We start from the raw sequence: 19,765 nt of genomic DNA on the forward strand, positions 1-19,765 counted from the left end.
GGGTCTCCTTGAGTTTGAGCGCAGCCTTTTCTATCTTGTTCCATGCCGGAGCTACACTACATAGTGTACGTAGTAAGGGTGTTTTGGGAGTTCATTCAGCCAGCAGCCTTTGGGTGCCAGCCTGTTAGGACGTGGTCTGAGGTAAGTGCAGACAAAAAACATGTTTGCTCTCTCTTAGCTGATGGTCTGGATTCTGTTAGCAGCTTCCAGCGCCCACAGAGCAGAGGACCACAGCAACTTTCTTATTGTGAGTGTTCCCCAGTAAACATTTGTTATCTTTTATTCTGGGTTTTTGTGAACTTCCTTAACTACTACATAAGACTCTCAAAGAGGGCTGGAGAGATGGCTCAGTGGTTAAAAGCATTGCCTGCTCTTCCAAAGGTCCTGAGTTCAATTCCCAGCAACCACATATTGGCTCACAACCATCTGTAATGAGGTCTGGTGCCCTCTTCTGGCCTGCAGGCATACACACAGACAGAATATTGTATACATAATAAATAAATAAATATTTTTAAAAAAAGACTCTCAAAGAGAGAGTTTGACCAACCCTGGCTGAATTGGAACTCACTGTGTAGCCTAAGCTGTTCCAGAATTTACTGTGATCCTCCTGCCTCAGCACTTCAAGTGCTGAAATACCAAGTCTAGTGTATCACTGCATTTAAGTTCCAGCTAGAGATGCTAACAGTGTGAATGTGGGGTTCAGTTTCCAACACACGAGAAAGTTAAGGCAACACAGTCACAACTCAGGCCCACTCCCCACACCCATTCCCACGCCTACCATGAAGAACCTTCACTTTAAAAAAAAAAGAAGAACTTTCACTTTTCACTCTCAGGTCATTGGCCAAAGAAAGACATACATGCCGGAGTTCCCAGGAGGGACCTGTAGAGCTGCAGACCATCTACCTCGAGCAGGTGGATCAAGGAAGATACAGAAAACTCTACAGTGTTTGAGGTGTAGGCCAGCAGTAGAGCTCCTGCCTAGTATCCCCCAGTAAGGGGCTGGGACATGGTTCAATAGCAGAGCCCTGCCCAGCATGTGTGAGCCCTGGTTCACTCACTAGAGCTACACAAAGAGAAGCTACATTGTATTTTTGTCCAGTTTACTACCTCATGACCCAGTTAAGAGTAGATAAAAACTTCAACAACTTATGAGGACCAGGGGCTAGCCAAGCTCTCACTGTGACAAAGCCAGCACCAGGTTGTGACAGATTCCCTGGTGCTCTAAGAACATGCTAACCATGGCCTGCGCACCCCACAATCTATACAGCAGCAGTCGGAACTCGGAGCACAGGGGAGCCTAGGCAGACTGGAGTTGGAGATGCAAGACTGGTTGTTTTGCAAGACTCGGGCTGACTTCAGTCTCAGTGAAGGATGGTTTTGCTGACATTACAGGTGTGCACTGCCCAGCCTGGTTTCTGCTGTGCTGGGGATGGAATCCAGGGCTTTGCGCTTGCTAGCCAAGCTCTGTATGATGCGCGGCAGCAGGGTCTTGCGAAGCGCACAGCGGCAGCAGGGTCTTGCTAGCCAAGTGCTGTATGATCCGCGGCAGCAGGGTCTTGCGATGCGTCATCATGCATTATCGAAGAACATGGAACCTGTGACTCATCGAAAGGACACAGTAGAGGCATGTGCATGAGGAGAGCAGTGATCAGACTGAGGGAGCTGGCGCAAACCCAAGAACACCAGGAGCCTCGGGAAGCTGCTGTCCTAAAGCTCTTCTCCCCTGGGTCCTGCAGAGGGAGCCAGTTGGACTTCTAGACTTTAGACCTAATGGAGATAAACTCCCCACCTCCACCACCACCACCACCACACACACACAAACACCCCACACACAGACACACACACAGCGTTTCTCTGTGTAGCCCTAGCTGTCCTGGAACTCCCTCAGTCCTGTAGACCAGGTTGGCTTCAAGCTTAGAGATTCATCTGCATCTGCCTCCTGAGTGCGTGAGTGCGTGAGTGCGTGCGTGCGTGCGTGCGTGCATGCGTGCATGCATGCGAGCGCCGTCACTGCCTTGCTGGAGATAAGGTGTTGTTTCCAGCCACTCAATCTCTTGTTATATCAGCAGGAAGCTAAAATAGGAGTTGCCTCAGATCACTGTGGTCGCAAACAAAGAATGGTGGGAAAAGGGATACAGAGACCCCACATCATCTCTGAGACTGTGGTCCAGCTTGGGGGCTTTTGATGGAAAGACTGGGGTCCTGGAGACTTAGACCAGCATCATCTTCATCATTATTACTGGCTTTTTGAAACAGAGTCTCTTGTAGCCCGGGCTAGGCTGCAGTACAGGAGAGGACCTTTTCGGGGGTGGCACCTGTAGCTGGGGAGTCCTGGATCGCCCAGCAGGAAGTGTCACCACAGTCAGTCCTACCCTTAGCCACTTTTTCCTTTTCAATTTTTTTAAATATTTATTTATTTATTATGTATACAATGTTCTGTCTGTGTGTATGTCTGCAGGCCAGAAGAGGGCACCAGACCTCATTACAGATGGTTGTGAGCCACCATGTGGTTGCTGGGAATTGAACTCAGGACCTTTGGAAGAGCAGGCAATGCTCTTAACCTCTGAGCCATCTCTCCAGCCCCCTTCCTTTTCAAATTTTATTTATGTCATTTGCCACGGTTTGCACATGGAGGTCAGAAAGCAGTTTTTGGAGGTGGCCTCTCTCCTCTCCTGTGGGTCCCAGAGATTTAATTCAGATTATCTGGCTTCGAAGTTGGCACCTTTACCTGCTGAGCCACCTTGCCAGCCTGGCTTAGTTTTGTTTGGTTGGTTGGGTTTTCTTTTGTCTTATGTTCCTGAGACGGGGTCTCGCCATGTAGTCCAAGCTGGCCTCAAACTCACAGAGATCCTAGGTGCTGGGGATTAAAGGTGGCATCACCATCCCTGCCTTTTTTGAGACAGGGTCTTATGTAGCCAAGGCTAACCTTGAACTCCTGGTTCTCCTACACCCACGGTGCCACAGTCTTCATTCTCAACCTTTCAGGGACAGTGTGCTCCTTTCTGAAGGGCAACTCAGGTGCAGCCCAGGTGCCAGCCCTGATAAACAACGGCACTCCCCATACTTGGAAAATCCCGAGGACTTATCTCCCAGGAACCAAAACCAAACCCAAACACCACCTGTGCTCCACAGCAATGATGGACAGGAAGAGTCAGGGCCTGCTGGACAATCTGCGTGTGGTTGACGCTGCAGGCGGGCAGAGTTCTCAGAGCAAGGACTTTTCAGGGTGGAGACAGCCACTGAAGAGGCCAAGACAATGGATAAGATAAGGGAGCCACAGGGCATGTTCAGTGCTGATAAGAGCAAAGTGGGGGTCAGTCCGGTAGTGCAAGGGGTGCAACCTGGAAGAGGGAGTCACGAAGCCTCCGCCTTGTGTGTGTAAGATGGAGGCAGACGTAGGTATCTGGAGGGGAGGGTGTCCCCCATGCTGAGTCCGTGCAAAGACCTTGGGGTGAGAGTAAACCCACCTCACACACCAGGCTAGTGTTGGATTCGAACAAGGTTAGCCCAGCACAGGACCAAATTCTGCAGATCTTTGTGGCACTCTTTTTTGGAGTCAAGGGCTTGGAGCATGATAGACAAGTACTCTGCCGCTTACTCGTGGCTTCAAGGCAGCTGCTCTCCAACTGAGCTGTGTATCTGACCCTCTCTTTATACTGCTTGAGACAGAGTCTTAGTAAATTGCTCGGGCCAGCCTTGAATGCGCTCTGAATCCAAGGCCAGCCTCTAATCTCCAGTCCTCCTGCCTCAGGCTCCTTGGTAACTGGGGTGACCGATCTGTACCATCACCGCCTCCGCTGAAGCCCAGAAAGAATCAAGAACACAGAGACTGGAGGAACTTGGCTGGCAGGTTCACAAGTTCTGTGTCCCTGCGAGCAGTTGGGGAAGTAGGAAACTCAGAAGGAAGGCCACTGTGACATTCTTTGTGGGAGATGGTGGCGGCAAGGCCAGTACGGTGGCAGCTGATGTGATGGGCACTGGTCGTTACTGGAAGGCCTGGTTGCAACCTTAGATCTTTCATGCTGTCCGTGAGCTTGTCCTAGCTGAGGCCTGCTGCCGCACCACTTCTCACCGCTGGGTGGCGCGTCCCGCCCGGGCACGAACTCACCCCTTGCCCTGTCTACCCCAAAGCTTCTTTCACTTTCGGTCTTTGGCTGTCACCAATTTGGTCTTTCCACACCCAGCTGGGGCAAGCCTGGTGCGTGGGGTGAATGGCTTTCTAGGTCCCTGAGGGGCGGTCCCAAGGTCCCCATTCCCGGACTGTGAGAGCAGGGTGCGAGGCTGGGGAGGATTCTGGGGCAGGACCGTCGGTCGGTCGGGGTTCTTAGAAAGGGAGATGAGTTTTCACCGTAACTGGGGCTCATGCAGGAAGCCTGAGGGAGCAGGAGGCGGAAACGCACCCACATCAAGGGTGGCAGGGCGGGGCGGCGGGGCACAGGGGCGAGTGGGTAAGGGGCTGCAGGGTGCGAGGTCTGCTCTTCTGTCCCTCCCAAGACCCTGCCACAGGCATGAGGGGTCCCCGGCCGAGATGACAGTGCTGGTACCAGCCTGGAGTCCAAATGTGCGTATACCTGAGGGGTGATGGAGCAGGGCGGAGAAGGGAGATGGGCAAGGGATGGAGGCATGGAGAGAGAGACCCGGGACAGCCTCAGAAGAAAGAGGACGGTGCAGGATGAGATGGAGAATATGGACACAGGTTTGTCACAGCAGCCAAGGCGCAGGACAGGCAGAGACAGGGAAGATGACACCCAGTTAAGGAAGGAGCAGGACACAGGGAGCCCCTGCATGGAAGTCAGGTGCTGACACGACCTCCCTGTAGTCCTCCCTGCTGCTGCTGCTGTTGCTGCTGAGTCCTTGTCTGCGGGGGACACCTGACTGCTACTTCAGCCACAGTCCTATCTCCTCCAACTTCCACTTGAGGATCAGCGAGCTGGTGAGCCGGCTCCTGCCCAGGCCAGACCACTGTGCTGGTCCTACCCCACACCTCTGCCCTGCCCTGCCTCTCACAGTGTCTCTGTGGGCTCGCTCTCTCTGAGTCCCTGTTCTACTGTCTGTCTCTGCTTCTCTCTGGGTCGCTCTCAATTTCTGGGCCCGTGTACCTCTGTTCTTTTTCTCTGAGGCTCTCTTTCCTACTGTATCTTGGAGTCCCTTCTTCTCTATGTGGGTCCTGTGTTCATGTTCCCTTGTCTCGGGGTCTGTTTCCAACTCCTCCGATCCTCTCTAATTTGTCGTCTCTCCTTGTTTCTCCCCACAGACTGACTACTTGCTTAAAGATTACCCAGTCACTGTGGCCATCAACCTTCAGGACGTGAGTCACTGTCGGGAGGGCCCTGGGATGGAGGTGGGATCCAGACTCAAGATGCGCCATCGTTCAGGGCAATGCTATGGGGCCACCTCCTGCTTCCTCAGATCTGGCGATTTAGACCCTCGCCTCCCCGCATCAGATCCAGGCGTCCTATCTCGATCTTTCAGAAGTCTGTCCCGCCATCCTCCCTCTCTCAAGCTCTCAAGACTGGTTTCACTGTTCATTTCTCCCTTAGGTGTAGTGGGCCCTCCCTTTCAGGCCCCTGGCCCCGCCTCTCCGTCAGGGATCTTCAGACCTGTAGCCACTTTTCTCCCCTGGTATCCATCTCAGGGGTTTGGTTTTGTCCCTCCTCACACGACCCCTTCTGGTCTCTAGCAAGGCCCCACCTCTTTCAGTACCCTGATCCCACCCAACCTACCTTTGATATCTGGCCACGCCCATCCTCTTCAGCCACCTAGCCCCGCCCTCCCTCAGTCATCTGGCCCCACCCATCCCTTTCAGCCATCACCCGCCCACCCTCCCTCAACCTCTGGCTGGGCCCATCCCCTGTTAGTCATCTGGTTCCGCCCCTCTTCCCTGTGATTTGGCTTGGGTTTTGGTCTGCAGGAGAAACACTGCAAGGCCTTGTGGAGCCTCTTCCTGGCTCAGCGCTGGATGGAGCAGCTGAAGACTGTGGCAGGGTCTGAGATGCAAAAACTCCTGGAGGCTGTCAACACGGAGATACATTTTGTCACCTCATGTGCCTTCCGGGTTAGCACTGGAACTTGGTAACAAACGAAAAGAGCCAAGTCCCTCTCCCCGGGCCTTAAAGTACATTCAGCTCTGCTAGGTCTTCTGGGGAGTTCTTTTGCCCACAGCAAACCGCAGAGGCAGAGCTGGAACCTCCGAGCCCTGGGGTCACCTGGTACTGGGTCCGTGCCTCAGTAGGTGAAGAAGGCATTACTAAGGGGTTCTCTCCTCTAACAACTGGAGGACCCTGGAGTCTTTGAGACCTGGGCCCACTGGCTCTGTGTCCTCTGCATGTCAGGGCCCTGGGTAGGTGGAGCCTCTGGAGTGACATGGTGATGACCTGTCCATCCCTGCTCCCAGCCTCTACCGGAATGTCTTCGCTTCGTCCAGACCAACATCTCCCACCTCCTGCAGGACACCTGCACGCAGCTGTTGGCTCTGAAGCCCTGCATGGGGAAGGCCTGCCAGAATTTTTCTCGGTGCCTAGAGGTGCAGTGCCAACCAGGTAGCAGCAACGCCGAAAACCAGCACCCCCAGTACCACCAGGCTTGCTTACTGTGTGTCCTTGAGGCTTCTGCTTCCACTAGCTGGAACTTGAAACAAGGTCTTTCTCCTTTCTCTTTTCTCTTTATTTTTTCTTTCCTCCTCCTCCTGCTCCTCCTTCTCCCTCTGACTTACTTTTTTTTTTTTTTTTTTTTTTTGGTTTTTCGAGACAGGGTTTCTCTGTGGTTTTGGAGCCTGTCCTGGAACTAGCTCTTGTAGACCAGGCTGGTCTCGAACTCACAGAGATCCGCCTGCCTCTGCCTCTCGAGTGCTGGGATTAAAGGCGTGCGCCACCACCGCCCGGCTTGACTTACTTTTTTTATGAGTGCTTTACCTACAAGCTGTAAGTGCACTGAATGTGTGTCTAGTGCTGAAAGAGGCCAGCAGAGGGCATCGGATCCCCTGGACCTGGAATTACACAGTTGTGGATCACCACGTGGGTGCTGGGAAATGAAATCAGATCCAATGCAAGGGCAGCCAGTGCTCGTAGCTGCTGAGCCACCTCCCCAGCCCCTTTTTTCTTCTCTGAGGTAGGGTCTCGTTATATAGGCTAAGCTGGCGTTGAGTGCTGAGATTATAGGTGTGAAGCCATCACATCTGGCTTCATAGCACTTGATTTTTTTCATGTTACCACGTATTAATTATATATAGTAATTGGAGCAGGCTTTCTCTTTGGGCCACCAGTCATCTCCCAAATAAAGACATAGAGATTTATTTTTTTAAAGATTTATTTACTTATGGGAGGCGGTAGCGGGGAAGAGACAGAAATCTTTAATAAATAAATAAATTAAAAAAAAAAACAAAAAAACAAACAAAAAATATTTATTTACTTATTATGTATACAATATTCTTTTTTTAAGATAAAGTATTCTTTTTTTAAAGATTTATTTATTTATTATGTACACAACATTCCTTCCATGTATGCTTGCATGCCAAAAGAGGGCACCAGATCTCATCATAGATGGCCACGAGCCACATGTGGTTGCTGGGAATTGAACTCAGGACCTCTGGAAGAGCAGTCAGTGCTCTTAACCTCTGAGCCATCTCTCCAGCCCCCTGTATACAATATTCTGCCTGCATGTGTCCCTGCAAGCCAGAAGGTGGCACAAGATCTTATTACAGGTGGTTGTGAGCCACCATGTAGTTTCCAGGAATTGAACTCAGAACCTCTGGAAGAACAATCAGTGCTCTTAACTGCTAAGCCATCTCTCTAGCCCCACATGGGATGCTCATTAATAATTATAAATTCTTGGCCTTAGATTAGGCTATATTTTTGGTTGTGAGCCTATCCTTTAATGGCTGAGCCATCTGTCTAGACCTAAGCTTGTTTCTATCTAGCTTTTTATTTGTTTGGTTGGTTTTTTTGAGACAGGGTTTCTCTGTAGCTTTGGAACCTGTCCTGGAACTCACTCTATAGACCAAGCTGGCCTCGAACTCACAAAGATCTGCCTGCCTCTGCCTCCCGAGTGCTGGGATTAAAGGTGGCACCAGCACTGCCCGGTTGTAACTAGCATTTTTTTTTAACTTAAATTAACCATTTCTGTTAATCTGTGTGCTCTTGTGTGTGCGTGCGAGTTTGCGTGTGTGCATGTGTGTGTGTGTGTGTGTGTGTGTGCACGTGCACAGAGCTCAAAAGAGGGTATTGTTTTTTTGTTTTTTTTTTCGAGACAGGGTTTCTCTGTGGCTTTGGAGCCTGTCCTGGAACTAGCTCTGTAGACCAGGCTGGTCTCGAACTCCCAGAGATCCGCCTGCCTCTGCCTCCCGAGTGCTGGGATTAAAGGCGTGCGCCACCATCGCCCGGCTAAAAGAGGGTATTGGATTGGTAACTCCTGGAACTAGAGCTACAGACAGTTGTGAGCTGCCAGGTTGATACCTGGAATTGAACCTGGGTCCTGGAAGAACATCCAGTGCTCTTAACCACTAAGCCATCTCTCCAGCCCCAGGCTCATACTTTTTATATCCAACTTGGTTTATTTTTGAAAGTGTTTCACTAAATATCCCTGTCTGTCTTGGAGCTCACTATGTAGACCATGCTAATCTGAAATCCACAGAGCTCCATCTGCCTTTGTCTCTGGAATGCTTGATCAAAGGCTTGTGCTGCCCAGGCCTGGCTCGTCCTCACTCAGGTTTTGACCCTGGTTGTTGGAGGGCCCCTCGTGCACCGTCAGCCGTAGTCCAGGATACTCAGTGTTTGCTCTGATGAGTCCCCTCTGTTACTTGTTCTGCTCTCTCCCCAGAGTCCTCTACCCTGCTACCCCCAAAGAATCCTGTAGCCCTAGAAGCCACTGGGCGTCCAGAGCCTCCGTCCAGTCATCTGTTTTTCCTGCTGCTGCTGCTGCCTCTCACACTCGTTCTGCTGGCAACTGCCTGGTACCTTCACTGTCAGAGGGCAAAATGGAGGAGGACAGTGCACCACCCTGGGGTGAGTCGAGAGTCCAGGCAGTTGGGTGGCGTGGGTGGTGAGGGATGAGGGTGGCAGGTGGCCTTGCGGGTGTACTGAGGCTGACTTTGTGGGGCCTCAGGTGCCCCTCACCTCCCATCCCTAGAATATGAAACTTGTGCAGCGTTGACTCCGCCAAGGTCTTGTCTCGGTGAGTCTTCTGCTTCTACCAGAGCATGGAATGGCCAGGCTTGGGGGATACAGAGTCAATCCAAGATTGGGGGGCTCACTATGTCATAGGAGGGGCAGGAATTCTGGGGAGTGGTGTGTGTTAGGGAAGAACAGTCTTTGATAAGCTTCCAGTGTCACAAAGTTCAGGGGATTTCCGAAGTCGTCACTATCACAAGGCAGCAAAGAGCCATGGAAGTGTGAGGGAAGAGTCTGGTGTGGGGAGAGCAAGCGCGGAGGCAGGCAAGAAGGTGAGGCCCCCTGCAGGCATCCATAATCCCTCTCATATGAGGCCACACCTGTAACCCCAGCACTCGAGAGGCCAGAGCAGGGGGATTGCTGCAAGGTCTGGCCATCCTGGGCTACACGGTGAGTTCAAGGCCATTGTGAGACACACAAAGCAACTCAATCAGTGACCCTGATGTTTTTGCAGATGAGGTCTCACTATGTTGCCCACCTGACTCTGAACACCTTGGTGAATCTTCCTGCCCCTGCCTTCCTAATAGCTGGGCCCACAGGCATGTTACATACAACAAGGCTTTTCTTTTTCTTTTTTCTTGGTTTTCTCGGTGTTAGAGTTGGGAACCAAACAAGGAAAAAGCTAGGCAAATACTGTGCTACTGAACTCCATGCCCTGCCAGAGGACACAATGTCCAGGAATGGTGATGAACATTCCAGTACTTCTGAGCTGGCGATGCTGAAGCTGGAAAATACTGACTTTAAGAAAAGCAAAAAGGAAGAAAGAGAAAGAGAGGACACTGTAGCTCTGTGTGGCTGCTTCTGTCATCCCATCTCCTTAAAATAAAAAATGGCTGCTGGGCGTGGAGCTGCCTGCCTGAAATCTTAGTAGTCGAGAGGCTGAGGCAGAGGGGTTTAAACAGCAAGGCCAGCCCTGGGAACTTAGAACACTGAAGAGTAGCAGTGCTGGGCGGGGCTGGGGGAATGCTGGGCGGGGCTGGGGGAGCTCACACAAGAAAGGCTCCGGGTTCCATCTATAGCTGCAGCCAGCCACACTGCCACTGGAAACATTGTATCTGCACTAATATTCTCACTGCGGGGAAACGGGCTCCCTGCTGGCTTAGTTAAAACAATTAGATGGAGGAACAGTGTCTAAACTTTGTGGTTTCCTATTTCTGGGCTTGTTTCTGAAACACACAACATTTATCAGACATAGTGGCACATGTCTGTAATACCAACTCTATTTACTATTTTTTGAGATGGTGTCTATGTAGCTCAGGTGGCCTGGAACTCCTGGGTAATCCATCCTCCTGCCTCTACCCCTGGAGAGCTGGGACCACAGGTGTGTACTCTCACACCTGAGAGTAATTGCTCTTTTTTTTTTTAAATTACACTCAAGCCTCCCCAAAATAAATAAAAATTTAAAAATAATTCCGCATGGTGGCCTATGTGCACCACTGTGCCTGTGCACTAGTGGGAAGACAACTTGCTGGAGCCACTTCTCTCCTTCCATCAGATGGGTCCCCGGGGAACTCAGGGTGACAGGCTCAGAGGCAGAGGCCTTTTATTCTTTAAGTCAGCTTGAGGGCCATGATTTGTTTGTTTTGAAACAGGGTTTCAGGTAGCCCTACCTGACTTGGACTTGCTGTGTAGACCAGGCTGGCTTAGACAAATATCCACCTGCCTCTGCCTCCTCAGTGATAGAACTAAAGGTGTGTGTCACCACGCCTGGCTGTGAGACTCCCTTTGGAAAGACAAACAAACAAACAAACAAACAAAAACAAAACAAAAAAACCCTTGGAACAGATTTTGTAGTCAAGTCTGTAGTCCCCGCACACTGGAGAAGAGGCAAAAGGGCAAGGATTCTGGGTTATCTACTAGTACATAGAAATCCCAGACGAACCTAAACCGGGTGGGGTGGGGTGGGAATGGGAGAAGTGGAGAGGGTTAGGAGGATGTAGATTAGTGGTAGAGGGCTTGCTTGAAAGGGGCGTGGCGGGGGCGTGGTTCAAACGTAGAGCGCGGACCAAACGCCAGTCCTCAGACAGACTATCGATCAATTTTACAGAGAAGGATACTGAGGCAAAGCAGGACTCACCTGACAGACGCCGCACAGCCTGGACACAGGGGAAGCTGGGTGGAGGTTGGCCCCCTCTTGGACTGCGCGGCCACTCCAGCTCTCTCCCCAGGATGGAGTCAACATCAGAATCCAGCAAAAGCCCCACTCACCCCACTCTGTACAAAGGCCTTGCCCCCATTAACTTGTATATAAATGGTTTTTACAAGTTCTTCCGGACCTGTCTGTGCATGGGACAGGGAGTGGGGGGGCTATTTTAGGTTTCAGGATTTTGCGGTGCTTGGTGATGTAATCCCATCTCTCCAGAAGCTGAGGCAGTTATCTCAAGCTTAAGACCAGCCTGAATTGCAGAAATCCTACGTCAAAAGCCAAAACCAACGACAAAAGGTCCTGTTTGTTTTCTGAGGCCTCCAGTAGCCCTGCTTCGGCGCTGGGTAGTGCTCCATAGAACCCTGATGTGAGGCAGGAACAGCCCAGTTCCCCAAGATCATGACAGCAAAGTGGCAGGAAAGCCAAGTGTTGGAGACTCCAGGTAGAATCGACTCAAGCTGGAATGTGTCACGGAGACTGCCAAATCGACTTGTTTGGCTTTTTATTTGCTTTGGGGGGCTATAGGTGCAGAGCAGGGAGGGCATCGCAGATAATGTGCACAGCTAATGCAAAGCCTTTGGAAACAGAAGCAGATGGATGCAGCTCAGGAACTTTCCCCCAACTCTTTTTGTTTGCTTGCTTTGTTTTCGAAACGAGGTTTCTCTGTAGCTTTGGAGCCTGTCCTGGAACTCCCTCTGTAGACCAGGTTGACCTCGAACTCACATAGATCCGCTGGGATTAAAGGTGTGCCTCCACCGCCCGGCTCCCCGAACTCTTATCTTCGATAACTATTTCCACCTGTTTAATACTGGGAGACTGCTAGGCTCAGAAAAGGCCGGTAATTGTCTTGCACACCATGAGGGTGAAGAGAGGAAACGCTAACCGCTATGGTTCAAACGAAACGCGGGTGAGCCGGCCAGGACTGATGCACGCCCCCTTATGGCCACCACGTGTTCTGCAACCGTCGTTACTGGAGGGGAGCAATGGCGGCCCACACAGAGGCCTTCCGAGTGGAGAAGAGCACTCCCTCCAAAATATGGCCGCCGGGGCTGGACGGCCTTGTCCCGGGGAAGCCTCCTCGGGACCCACGTGATCTCCCGCCCCGCACAGTCATGGCCGCCAAGGGCTAACTCAAACGGTGTCCTGATTGGACAATAAAAAGATGACCCACCTTCCAGTCTGCGCATGCACACCGCTTCGACCAATGAGAAGACGGAAATCCTTTAGTTCGGCCCAGCTTGTGTCACTTCCTCCGCCCCTGCAGCAAGGGATAAGAAACCCTGCGCCAAGACCTCCTCCTTTCCCAGGCGGCTGCCGAAGATGGCGGAGGGGCAGGTCGGCTCTGCTTGCTGGGCGGTGAGGGGGACGGGTGGGTTTCGGGCGGGAGCGGCACGGGGCCTGTGCCCCACGCCTCCTGTGCCGTGGGACTTACGGGCGGCAGTTAAGCAAAATAGAAAGTTTCTTGTCGCGAGGGGAGTGTGTAACGCGAGCATAGCAAGCCGCGATGTCTAGGTATGGGGCGCCGAGAATGCTACGGTTTCCCTGGGGAAGACGGGAGTGGGGCTTGGGTTCCCAACACCCGCAAAGAATTCCTTCAGGCTTTATCCCGGGCTGTTGGGATGCGAGGAGCGTAGGGTGCACGTTGCTGTGTTTGTACATTCATGTGGTTCCTAGGTAATGGGAAATGCTGAAACGGAGGCGCCTGCTTTTGTGATTTTTGGGGTGGCCGGTTTCCTTCTTAAAATCTTCAGTAGGGTAAAGTCAGCTGTTCGGGAGACTGAGCAGAAGCATCGTGATTTTTGTGGCTAGTCAGGAGTCGAATTGCACGTTTCACGTTAATTTTAGACGTTTAAAAGTTCCCATTTGGAGAAGTCTGGTACCCTGAAGATCTCTCTAGGAAGACAGTTGTGGAAGGGGGTTCTTGTGTGGCTGTCCCCTGTAGTTTGGGCTGGGCTGTCGGCACATGTCAGGCACATGTATTGAGAGTTGCAGACCTCTTCGCTTCTTGCCCGAATTACTAGACAGGACAGCCAGCCATTGTAGACGGAGTTAAAAGGATTTGCTTTATACTGTTAGGATGGTTTCTGTTCTCGTGAGCACGTTGAGACTCTGATGCAGAGCCACTGTGGCCTAAACTTACCCAAAAGCAAGTCTTAGTGTCAAATTTCGTTGTAGTACAGGGCATTCCCACAGGAGCCAGTAGATCCCAGCTATCCAGTAATTTGAGGCTTGGTAGAGAGTACGGTGAAGCTCGCTCAGCTAAGGAATTGCAGGCACCTGAAGTCTCCCTTCCCCGTGCTGGGCCAGCCGAGGCTGCCTTGGCTTATTCATCTGGCATCCTGTGGGGAAAGGCGCAGGAGTGGTTGGTAGCTCGTAGGGAGAGCCAGATTGCCCCCTGAGCCTTTCTGTCTCCCGCAGGTTCTGGTGTTGGACGGCCGAGGCCATCTTCTGGGTCGCCTGGCGGCCATTGTGGCCAAGCAGGTACTGCTGGGTAAGTTTCTTTCAGGATTTCCCTGTTGGCCTGGGAGTCAGTGATGAGCAACAATCACCATCTTTCGTTTGAGTCTCACGACTGTGAGATCAACCCATGCACCGCTCTGAGACTTGCCAGCCCCTCCGTGTTCTGGACTCCTGGCTCAAGGGATTTTTAGAGCAGGAGATTGGCTTTCCATTCGAGCTGGTTTTGCTGGGTGTTAGGTGTAACTTTCCTGACTGTCTACAACCCACATTCTCTTCTAGGCCGAAAGGTGGTCGTTGTTCGCTGTGAGGGCATCAACATTTCCGGAAACTTCTACAGAAACAAGTGTGAGTTAGGGCTAAGGGATGGTCTCCAGATGGGGCACTGACTTGTCCTGCAAAAACAGATCTCTAGTTAGGAGCTGTTTCTGGGACTGAGGAGGCGTCACCCACCTTTTCTGTTGACAGTGAAGTATCTGGCCTTTCTCCGAAAGCGGATGAACACCAACCCCTCCCGAGGCCCCTACCATTTCCGAGCCCCGAGCCGCATTTTTTGGCGCACTGTGCGAGGTGAGTGAGCTGGGCCTGTGGGCTACGTGGAAGGCGGGTATTTGGCAGCCTGTGATGAGGATCTCTCCCACTCGTGTTCGAGTTTCCCAACTGTGAGATGACTCCACATGCACTACCATCTGAGGCTGGCTCTTTGCCCTGCTCTGGCCTAGGGCGGGGCTTTCAGCCCCTCTGAAAAGGAGGCCTGCTGTTGTTCCAGGCATGCTGCCCCACAAGACCAAGCGAGGCCAGGCTGCCCTGGAACGCCTCAAGGTGTTGGATGGGATCCCTCCACCCTATGACAAGGTGAGCCTTGCAAGCCTAGCCTCACAGCCTCTGTGCGACCAGCGTCTGTGATGTTCTATTACCTACATTGTTTGAGCCTCATGAAAACGCCACTGGCTGAGACGCCTGCCCCAGCAGCCTCCTTCCCAGGTGTTGCTCACAGGTCTCTGAGCCCCTCTCGTTCCCTAACAGAAAAAGCGGATGGTGGTCCCTGCCGCCCTCAAGGTTGTGCGGCTGAAGCCTACCAGGAAGGTAAGCTCCAAATTGCAGAGTGGGCTGGGGGGACCTCAAGACTGGCACATGATGGCTATTTTCTCACGATGGTCTGCGGATGCCGCTGATGGGCAGTGCCGATAATGCCATGGGCTCAACTGATGCCAGGAGGGGCTCCTGTGGGGGAAGGGAATGTGTCCTTTAATAGAATCTCTAGGGTTCTCTAGCTCATCCTTGTGCTGCCGGGGCACCTTCCATGTCCTTACAGCTTTGTGCCCCTGCAGTTTGCTTACCTGGGGCGTCTGGCTCATGAGGTCGGGTGGAAGTACCAGGCAGTGACAGCCACTCTGGAGGAGAAGCGGAAGGAGAAGGCCAAGATGCACTACCGGAAGAAGAAGCAGCTCTTGGTGAGGACGGGGCTGCAGCCCTGGGTGAGGGTGCTTCTGGGAGAGGAGCAGGCATTCACTATCACTTACTTGTCTTTACCCCACAGAGGCTACGGAAACAGGCGGAAAAGAACGTGGAGAAGAAAATCTGCAAGTTCACAGAGGTTCTCAAGACCAATGGACTCCTTGTGTGAGCCCAATAAAGACTCTTTGTGCCTCATGCCTGCCTGGCCTGCTCTTCCTCTACCGCCGACTAGGGAAGTGGAGACAAAGGTGCTTTAGGCACTGCTCCTGTGGGAAAGAGGGTGTTTTTATAAAAGCTCTGAGCTGGAATTACTTGGGCTTTAGTGTTAATGACTGGGCTGCTCAGCCCATCAATGTATTCTGCAGCTGTGAGGATGGAGACCTAACATCTGGGCTGGGATTCAGAAGTGCACACTGGGAAGCCACTGCCTTTTCCCCTTCCCAGCGCTGCTCAGAAAGCAATTTTCCTTTTTGCTGCAGCATTCTGTTGCTAATAAATTATTTGACTGTTAAAGAAAACTGGTATCTTTGCACTATGTCTGCTATATAGGCAGGAACAGAGGGGTACCAACAACGGGACCAAAAATTTGGAATTTTCAGGCTGTGGTCTGCTCTTCTGTTGAAGGCACGAAGGTGCTTCGTTGCTCAAAAGGTGCAAACAAATCTTCCCATGGGTCCTTCCTGAAATAGTTTTACTTACTAACTCAAATTCAGCTTCAGAAGTATGGGATTGCCACTAGCACATGGGCTTCAGGAACTCTGCCCTAAATGAGTTAAGGCTGGGGAGGCTAGTTGGAACAGTGCCAACCAGGGAAGGGAGGTCAAACTAAACTTTAAAATGGCTCCTCAGATGTAAAGGTATGAAGGGTTTATTTAAGGGACATCCTTATTGGTGGCTCACAACCATCTAACTCCAGGAGATCTAACCTGGCCCTAGTGGGAATCTCAAATTCCCACCAGCCTACACCAGATAAGAGATTACAGGTGGCAGTGCGCACCTTTCAGGCAGATCTACAGAGTTCCAGGAGAGTCAGGGCTATCAGAAAGACTGTCAATTAAAGGTATCCTAGGCAGCTAGCACGTCTCGATCATCCTTACGTTCTACCATATGACCAGGAACTTGGCTTCTGAGGTTGAGTTTTGGAGACAGGGTTTGTTTCCCTGTAGCTTCCTATCCTGGAACCAATTCTGTAGTCCAAGCTGATTTCAAAGCTGGAGGTCCTTATGTGTCCAGGTGCTGGGATGAAAGGTGAGACCCACCATGCAACTGAGGGCGTTTGAAATGTAGAATTGATAGTGGTTCCCTGAGCCACGTCCTCAATCAACTACAGGTTTACTTAATAGACACACTGTCACAGAAAAAAAGGCCACGTGGTAATGTACGGTTGTAATTTTGGGATGGCTGAACTGGCCCGCCTGGACTAGTTAGCTGGTGCAGGGTAGAGGAGGAATCCTGTCAGTGGTCAAGTTTGTTTAGGGTAGGGTTGACCTCTGTCCCTCAGCTTTCGAGGTGTTGGGTGGTAAACAGTTGACCATGAACACGTCCAGCTTAAAATAATTTTGCTTATGGTTTGTCACACACTGGGTCTGTTTTCTTGGTGATTAAAAAAAAAACAAACATCAAATCCTTTACATATTAAATCTTTGGCGAAATTGTAACATCCCAGAAAGACACATCTAAAATCCCTTCCTCTTTATGCTGCCCCTAGGTGGATGGAAGGTCGCTTGCTTCGCTAGGCAGTCTCACTAGATGGCCCTAGCTGGTCTGAAACGGAACTGAGTGCTTGGCATTAAAGGAATCCCAACACCATTTGCAAAACGTTATTCTATCTTGACAGTAGCCTTTACTGTCCTGGATATAGCCGGGAAAATCCTTCTAACTCCATTTGGCACAAAGCTTTTCCTGCCTCCTGAGTTTAATGATTGGCGTCCCTCCGTTTCCGAGGGGTGTGGTCCTCTCCAAAGGTAGCCAGGACAAAAACCCAGAGGGAATGGGGGTGGAATGGACACTCAACAAGCAAAGAAACTTGGCTCCTATAGCTCCAGTCTGGGTGGTTTGCAGGAGGGCCACGATGGTGTCAGGAGCGGTCCACAGAGGCCATGCCGCCGGTACACGTGGACGACACTTTAATAAAGGAAAGAAAGCTATAACGTGAGCCGGAAAACATGGCCACCGCCGCCTCCCCCAGGAATCTGAGCCCACCACGCGATTCTACATTCCACGTGACTCCCGTTCCCGAAGAAACCTGACCCCGCCCTGCTGCTTTCGCGGCACCGCAGGAAGTCCCTTCCCAGCCTGCCCATCCCCGGCAATGGCCTCCTGAGATCTCGCGAGATGATAGGCTCCACTCTGGTCCCCATAGTCCTCAACTATCATGGCGGCGTACGGACAGTTCCAGAATCGCGTGCTCTGCACCGGAAGTGCCCCCTAAATCCGTGCAGGACTGGCAATACGTCACTTCCGCTCCGGACCTCGCGTAGTGAAGAAGGAAACCCGGGAGTTGGTCCACCTCTCTTTTCCTCAGGCTGCCGGGAAGATGGCGGACATTCAGGTTCGTGCTGAGGGCTGGCGCCTAGGCTAGCGTGGGTCTCCTTCTCTGCCGTCTCCGTCATCCTCCGAATTAGCCGGAGCGAGGGCGCCTGCCCTGTGCCTTCCGACGTCCCGGGCTTACACAGCCGTGGGGTCTCAGGCGCTTTGGGCGTCAGTCCTGTGGGGCAGCGTGAGGGTGAGCGCCGGCTCGATGGGGTCGGTGCTGTGGACGCGGGGCTGCCCCGCACCCCGGCCCACCATGCTGGGCTGCGTGTCCGTGCGGTGTGGCTCCCGAGGGCGAGCGCGTGTGCTCGGGACGGCGGTGCTGAAAGGCCGGGATTCGGGCCTTAAGACGGGAAACGTTTGGACCTGGTGTGGACGCTAGAACAGATGCGGGGTGGTTGTGTGTCTAGGGTGATTCTGTGTCTAGGCTGGTCGTGTGTCTAGGGTGGTCGTGGCGCTGGCGTTAAGGGGTGGAAGCGTGCCAGTGTGGACAGGTGAGCTCACCGAGCGATTGTCCCTACAGACCGAACGTGCGTACCAAAAGCAGCCCACGATCTTCCAAAACAAGAAGCGTGTTCTGCTTGGAGAAACCGGCAAGGAAAAACTCCCTCGGTACTACAAGAACATCGGTCTAGGCTTCAAGACGCCCAAGGAGGTACAAGACCCTGCAGCAGATGAGACTCGTGTGGCCTTGCATGTGGCAGCAGGGCCACCGCGCCCTTTTCGGAGTGGCTGCCTCCGGGGCTCGTGGGAATTGTAGTTTGGTAGTTCAAGCTGCACTTTCTCATCCTTTCAGGCCATCGAGGGCACTTACATTGACAAGAAATGCCCGTTCACTGGCAACGTCTCCATCCGAGGTCGGATCCTGTCCGGTGAGTAAAAAACTGAGTTTGTGAATGCAGGTCCCCGGCAGATGATGTCTGTTCTCACGATGGTCTTCAGACAGCCCCAAGGGCACTGCTGAGACAGCCAGTTGGCAAAACTGATGCCAGAAGCAGGGTTTCTTGGGAGCCCCATTCAACAGCTTCTTTGCCTGCGGGGTGAATTAACCTTGGCCTGCTAACACCATCTCCCCGCCTCCCCCCCTTCCTCAAGGTGTCGTGACCAAGATGAAGATGCAGAGGACCATTGTCATCCGCCGGGACTATCTTCATTACATCCGAAAGTACAATCGCTTTGAGAAACGCCACAAGAACATGTCCGTGCACTTGTCCCCCTGTTTCAGGTGAGCACAGTTCTCTACTAACCTGGCACAACCTGAGACAAGCACCTGTGTCAATCAGGTGGGGGAGCCCTTAAGGGCGATTTTGGGGAGAAGCTGGGGTGTCCTGTGAGCAGAGTGGCTTAGTCAGGTGTGTAGACTGCTGAGGAACCAGAGGCAAGGCCACTGATAAGTGTCTGGGAGGTTGCTCTTAGCAACCACCTGAATGGCCACTGTGGTGGGTGGAGCCGAGGAGGGGACCCGCAGCCTTTCAGTGGGGATCCAGGGAGTGCTCGGGTCCCTCCTGAAGACTCTTGTGTAACCCCACAGGGATGTACAGATCGGCGACATTGTCACTGTGGGAGAGTGCAGGCCCCTGAGCAAGACCGTGCGTTTCAACGTGCTCAAGGTCACCAAGGCCGCTGGCACCAAGAAGCAGTTCCAGAAGTTCTGACCTGGGACAAATAAAGTTATTTTCTGGCTACAAAACAGGTGTGGAGTCTCTGTTCTGGGCCACAGTGGGCTTGCCCCTGAGGGCTTCTCTGATCTGCCTTTCCTTCACCTGTTTCCCAGAGGTTCCTCTGCCTCCCCAGTGCTGGGATTAAAGGCGTGCACCACCACCTGAGTTAAGGCTCTTTTTTTTTTTTTAAATTAAGCCTTGATAAATCTTGTCGTCCAAGTAGACATGGTCAGTTAGTTATTTGATGCCACTGGCCTCTACCCTTCACCTCCCAGTCCCTGGAGAGGAAGTGAGGCCACCCCTGACCTCATTGAGGTCAAGCCTTAGAGTGCCCCAGGGGGCAGTCT

General features: G+C 52.3%; 3 protein-coding genes and 5 non-coding genes across 17 annotated transcripts; all 8 read left to right on the plus strand.

The window, feature by feature from the left end:
• The first annotated feature begins 4,156 nt into the window (after positions 1 to 4,156).
• Positions 4,157 to 11,591, plus strand: Flt3lg (fms related receptor tyrosine kinase 3 ligand). Of its 10 annotated transcripts, none has more exons than XM_041652623.1 (8): positions 4,157 to 4,198; positions 4,495 to 4,561; positions 4,820 to 4,933; positions 5,255 to 5,308; positions 5,912 to 6,055; positions 6,395 to 6,638; positions 8,815 to 8,999; positions 11,212 to 11,584. In XM_041652623.1, exons 2-8 carry the CDS (start codon positions 4,529 to 4,531, stop codon positions 11,413 to 11,415), a joined length of 978 nt encoding a protein of 325 aa, XP_041508557.1. In that variant the 5' UTR covers positions 4,157 to 4,198; positions 4,495 to 4,528; the 3' UTR covers positions 11,416 to 11,584. The 10 variants fall into 10 exon arrangements, with proteins under 10 accessions (XP_041508557.1, XP_041508592.1, XP_041508565.1 ...); XM_041652658.1 differs by having other exon boundaries at positions 6,395 to 6,539; positions 11,212 to 11,581; XM_041652631.1 differs by lacking the exon at positions 4,157 to 4,198 and adding an exon at positions 4,207 to 4,273.
• Positions 11,592 to 12,562: 971 nt separating this feature from the next.
• Rpl13a (ribosomal protein L13a) lies at positions 12,563 to 15,420 on the plus strand. Its single transcript, XM_041650627.1, has 8 exons — positions 12,563 to 12,645; positions 13,729 to 13,801; positions 14,050 to 14,115; positions 14,236 to 14,337; positions 14,537 to 14,622; positions 14,794 to 14,853; positions 15,099 to 15,221; positions 15,308 to 15,420. The coding sequence occupies exons 1-8, from the start codon at positions 12,631 to 12,633 to the stop codon at positions 15,392 to 15,394; spliced, it is 612 nt and encodes a 203-aa protein (XP_041506561.1). The 5' UTR covers positions 12,563 to 12,630; the 3' UTR covers positions 15,395 to 15,420.
• On the plus strand, positions 13,835 to 13,917 carry LOC121454934. Its single transcript, XR_005975385.1, has one exon. It is a non-coding gene; the product is annotated as a small nucleolar RNA Z195/SNORD33/SNORD32 family (small nucleolar RNA).
• LOC121454929 lies at positions 14,382 to 14,466 on the plus strand. Its single transcript, XR_005975383.1, has one exon. It is a non-coding gene; the product is annotated as a small nucleolar RNA Z195/SNORD33/SNORD32 family (small nucleolar RNA).
• On the plus strand, positions 14,663 to 14,729 carry LOC121454940. Its single transcript, XR_005975389.1, has one exon. It is a non-coding gene; the product is annotated as a small nucleolar RNA SNORD34 (small nucleolar RNA).
• LOC121454971 lies at positions 14,897 to 14,985 on the plus strand. The gene has a single exon (XR_005975398.1). It is a non-coding gene; the product is annotated as a small nucleolar RNA SNORD35 (small nucleolar RNA).
• A 2,208-nt stretch (positions 15,421 to 17,628) lies between the features above and the next one.
• Positions 17,629 to 19,447, plus strand: Rps11 (ribosomal protein S11). Its single transcript, XM_041654773.1, has 5 exons — positions 17,629 to 17,776; positions 18,281 to 18,412; positions 18,554 to 18,629; positions 18,853 to 18,982; positions 19,289 to 19,447. Exons 1-5 carry the CDS (start codon positions 17,762 to 17,764, stop codon positions 19,410 to 19,412), a joined length of 477 nt encoding a protein of 158 aa, XP_041510707.1. The 5' UTR covers positions 17,629 to 17,761; the 3' UTR covers positions 19,413 to 19,447.
• LOC121454970 lies at positions 18,666 to 18,752 on the plus strand. The gene has a single exon (XR_005975397.1). It is a non-coding gene; the product is annotated as a small nucleolar RNA SNORD35 (small nucleolar RNA).
• Positions 19,448 to 19,765: the final 318 nt, after the last annotated feature.

This window comes from Microtus oregoni, unplaced genomic scaffold, assembly GCF_018167655.1.
Source record: "Microtus oregoni isolate MIOR12 unplaced genomic scaffold, Mior012 000000F_ref0000247, whole genome shotgun sequence".
NCBI lineage: Eukaryota > Metazoa > Chordata > Mammalia > Rodentia > Cricetidae > Microtus > Microtus oregoni.

Coding starts and splice junctions, on each gene's coding strand:
- Flt3lg (XM_041652614.1), top strand. CDS start 4,616: ATGGAGGCATGGAGAGAGAGACCCGGGACAGCCTCAGAAGAAAGAGGA. Junction 4,934..5,254: donor ACTTGAGGATCAGCGAGCTG/GTGAGCCGGCTC, acceptor TTCTCCCCACAG/ACTGACTACTTGCTTAAAGA. Junction 6,056..6,394: donor TCACCTCATGTGCCTTCCGG/GTTAGCACTGGA, acceptor CCCTGCTCCCAG/CCTCTACCGGAATGTCTTCG.
- Rpl13a (XM_041650627.1), top strand. Junction 13,802..14,049: donor GGCCAAGCAGGTACTGCTGG/GTAAGTTTCTTT, acceptor ATTCTCTTCTAG/GCCGAAAGGTGGTCGTTGTT. Junction 15,222..15,307: donor GGAAGAAGAAGCAGCTCTTG/GTGAGGACGGGG, acceptor TTTACCCCACAG/AGGCTACGGAAACAGGCGGA.
- Rps11 (XM_041654773.1), top strand. Junction 18,413..18,553: donor GCTTCAAGACGCCCAAGGAG/GTACAAGACCCT, acceptor TCATCCTTTCAG/GCCATCGAGGGCACTTACAT. Junction 18,983..19,288: donor CACTTGTCCCCCTGTTTCAG/GTGAGCACAGTT, acceptor GTAACCCCACAG/GGATGTACAGATCGGCGACA.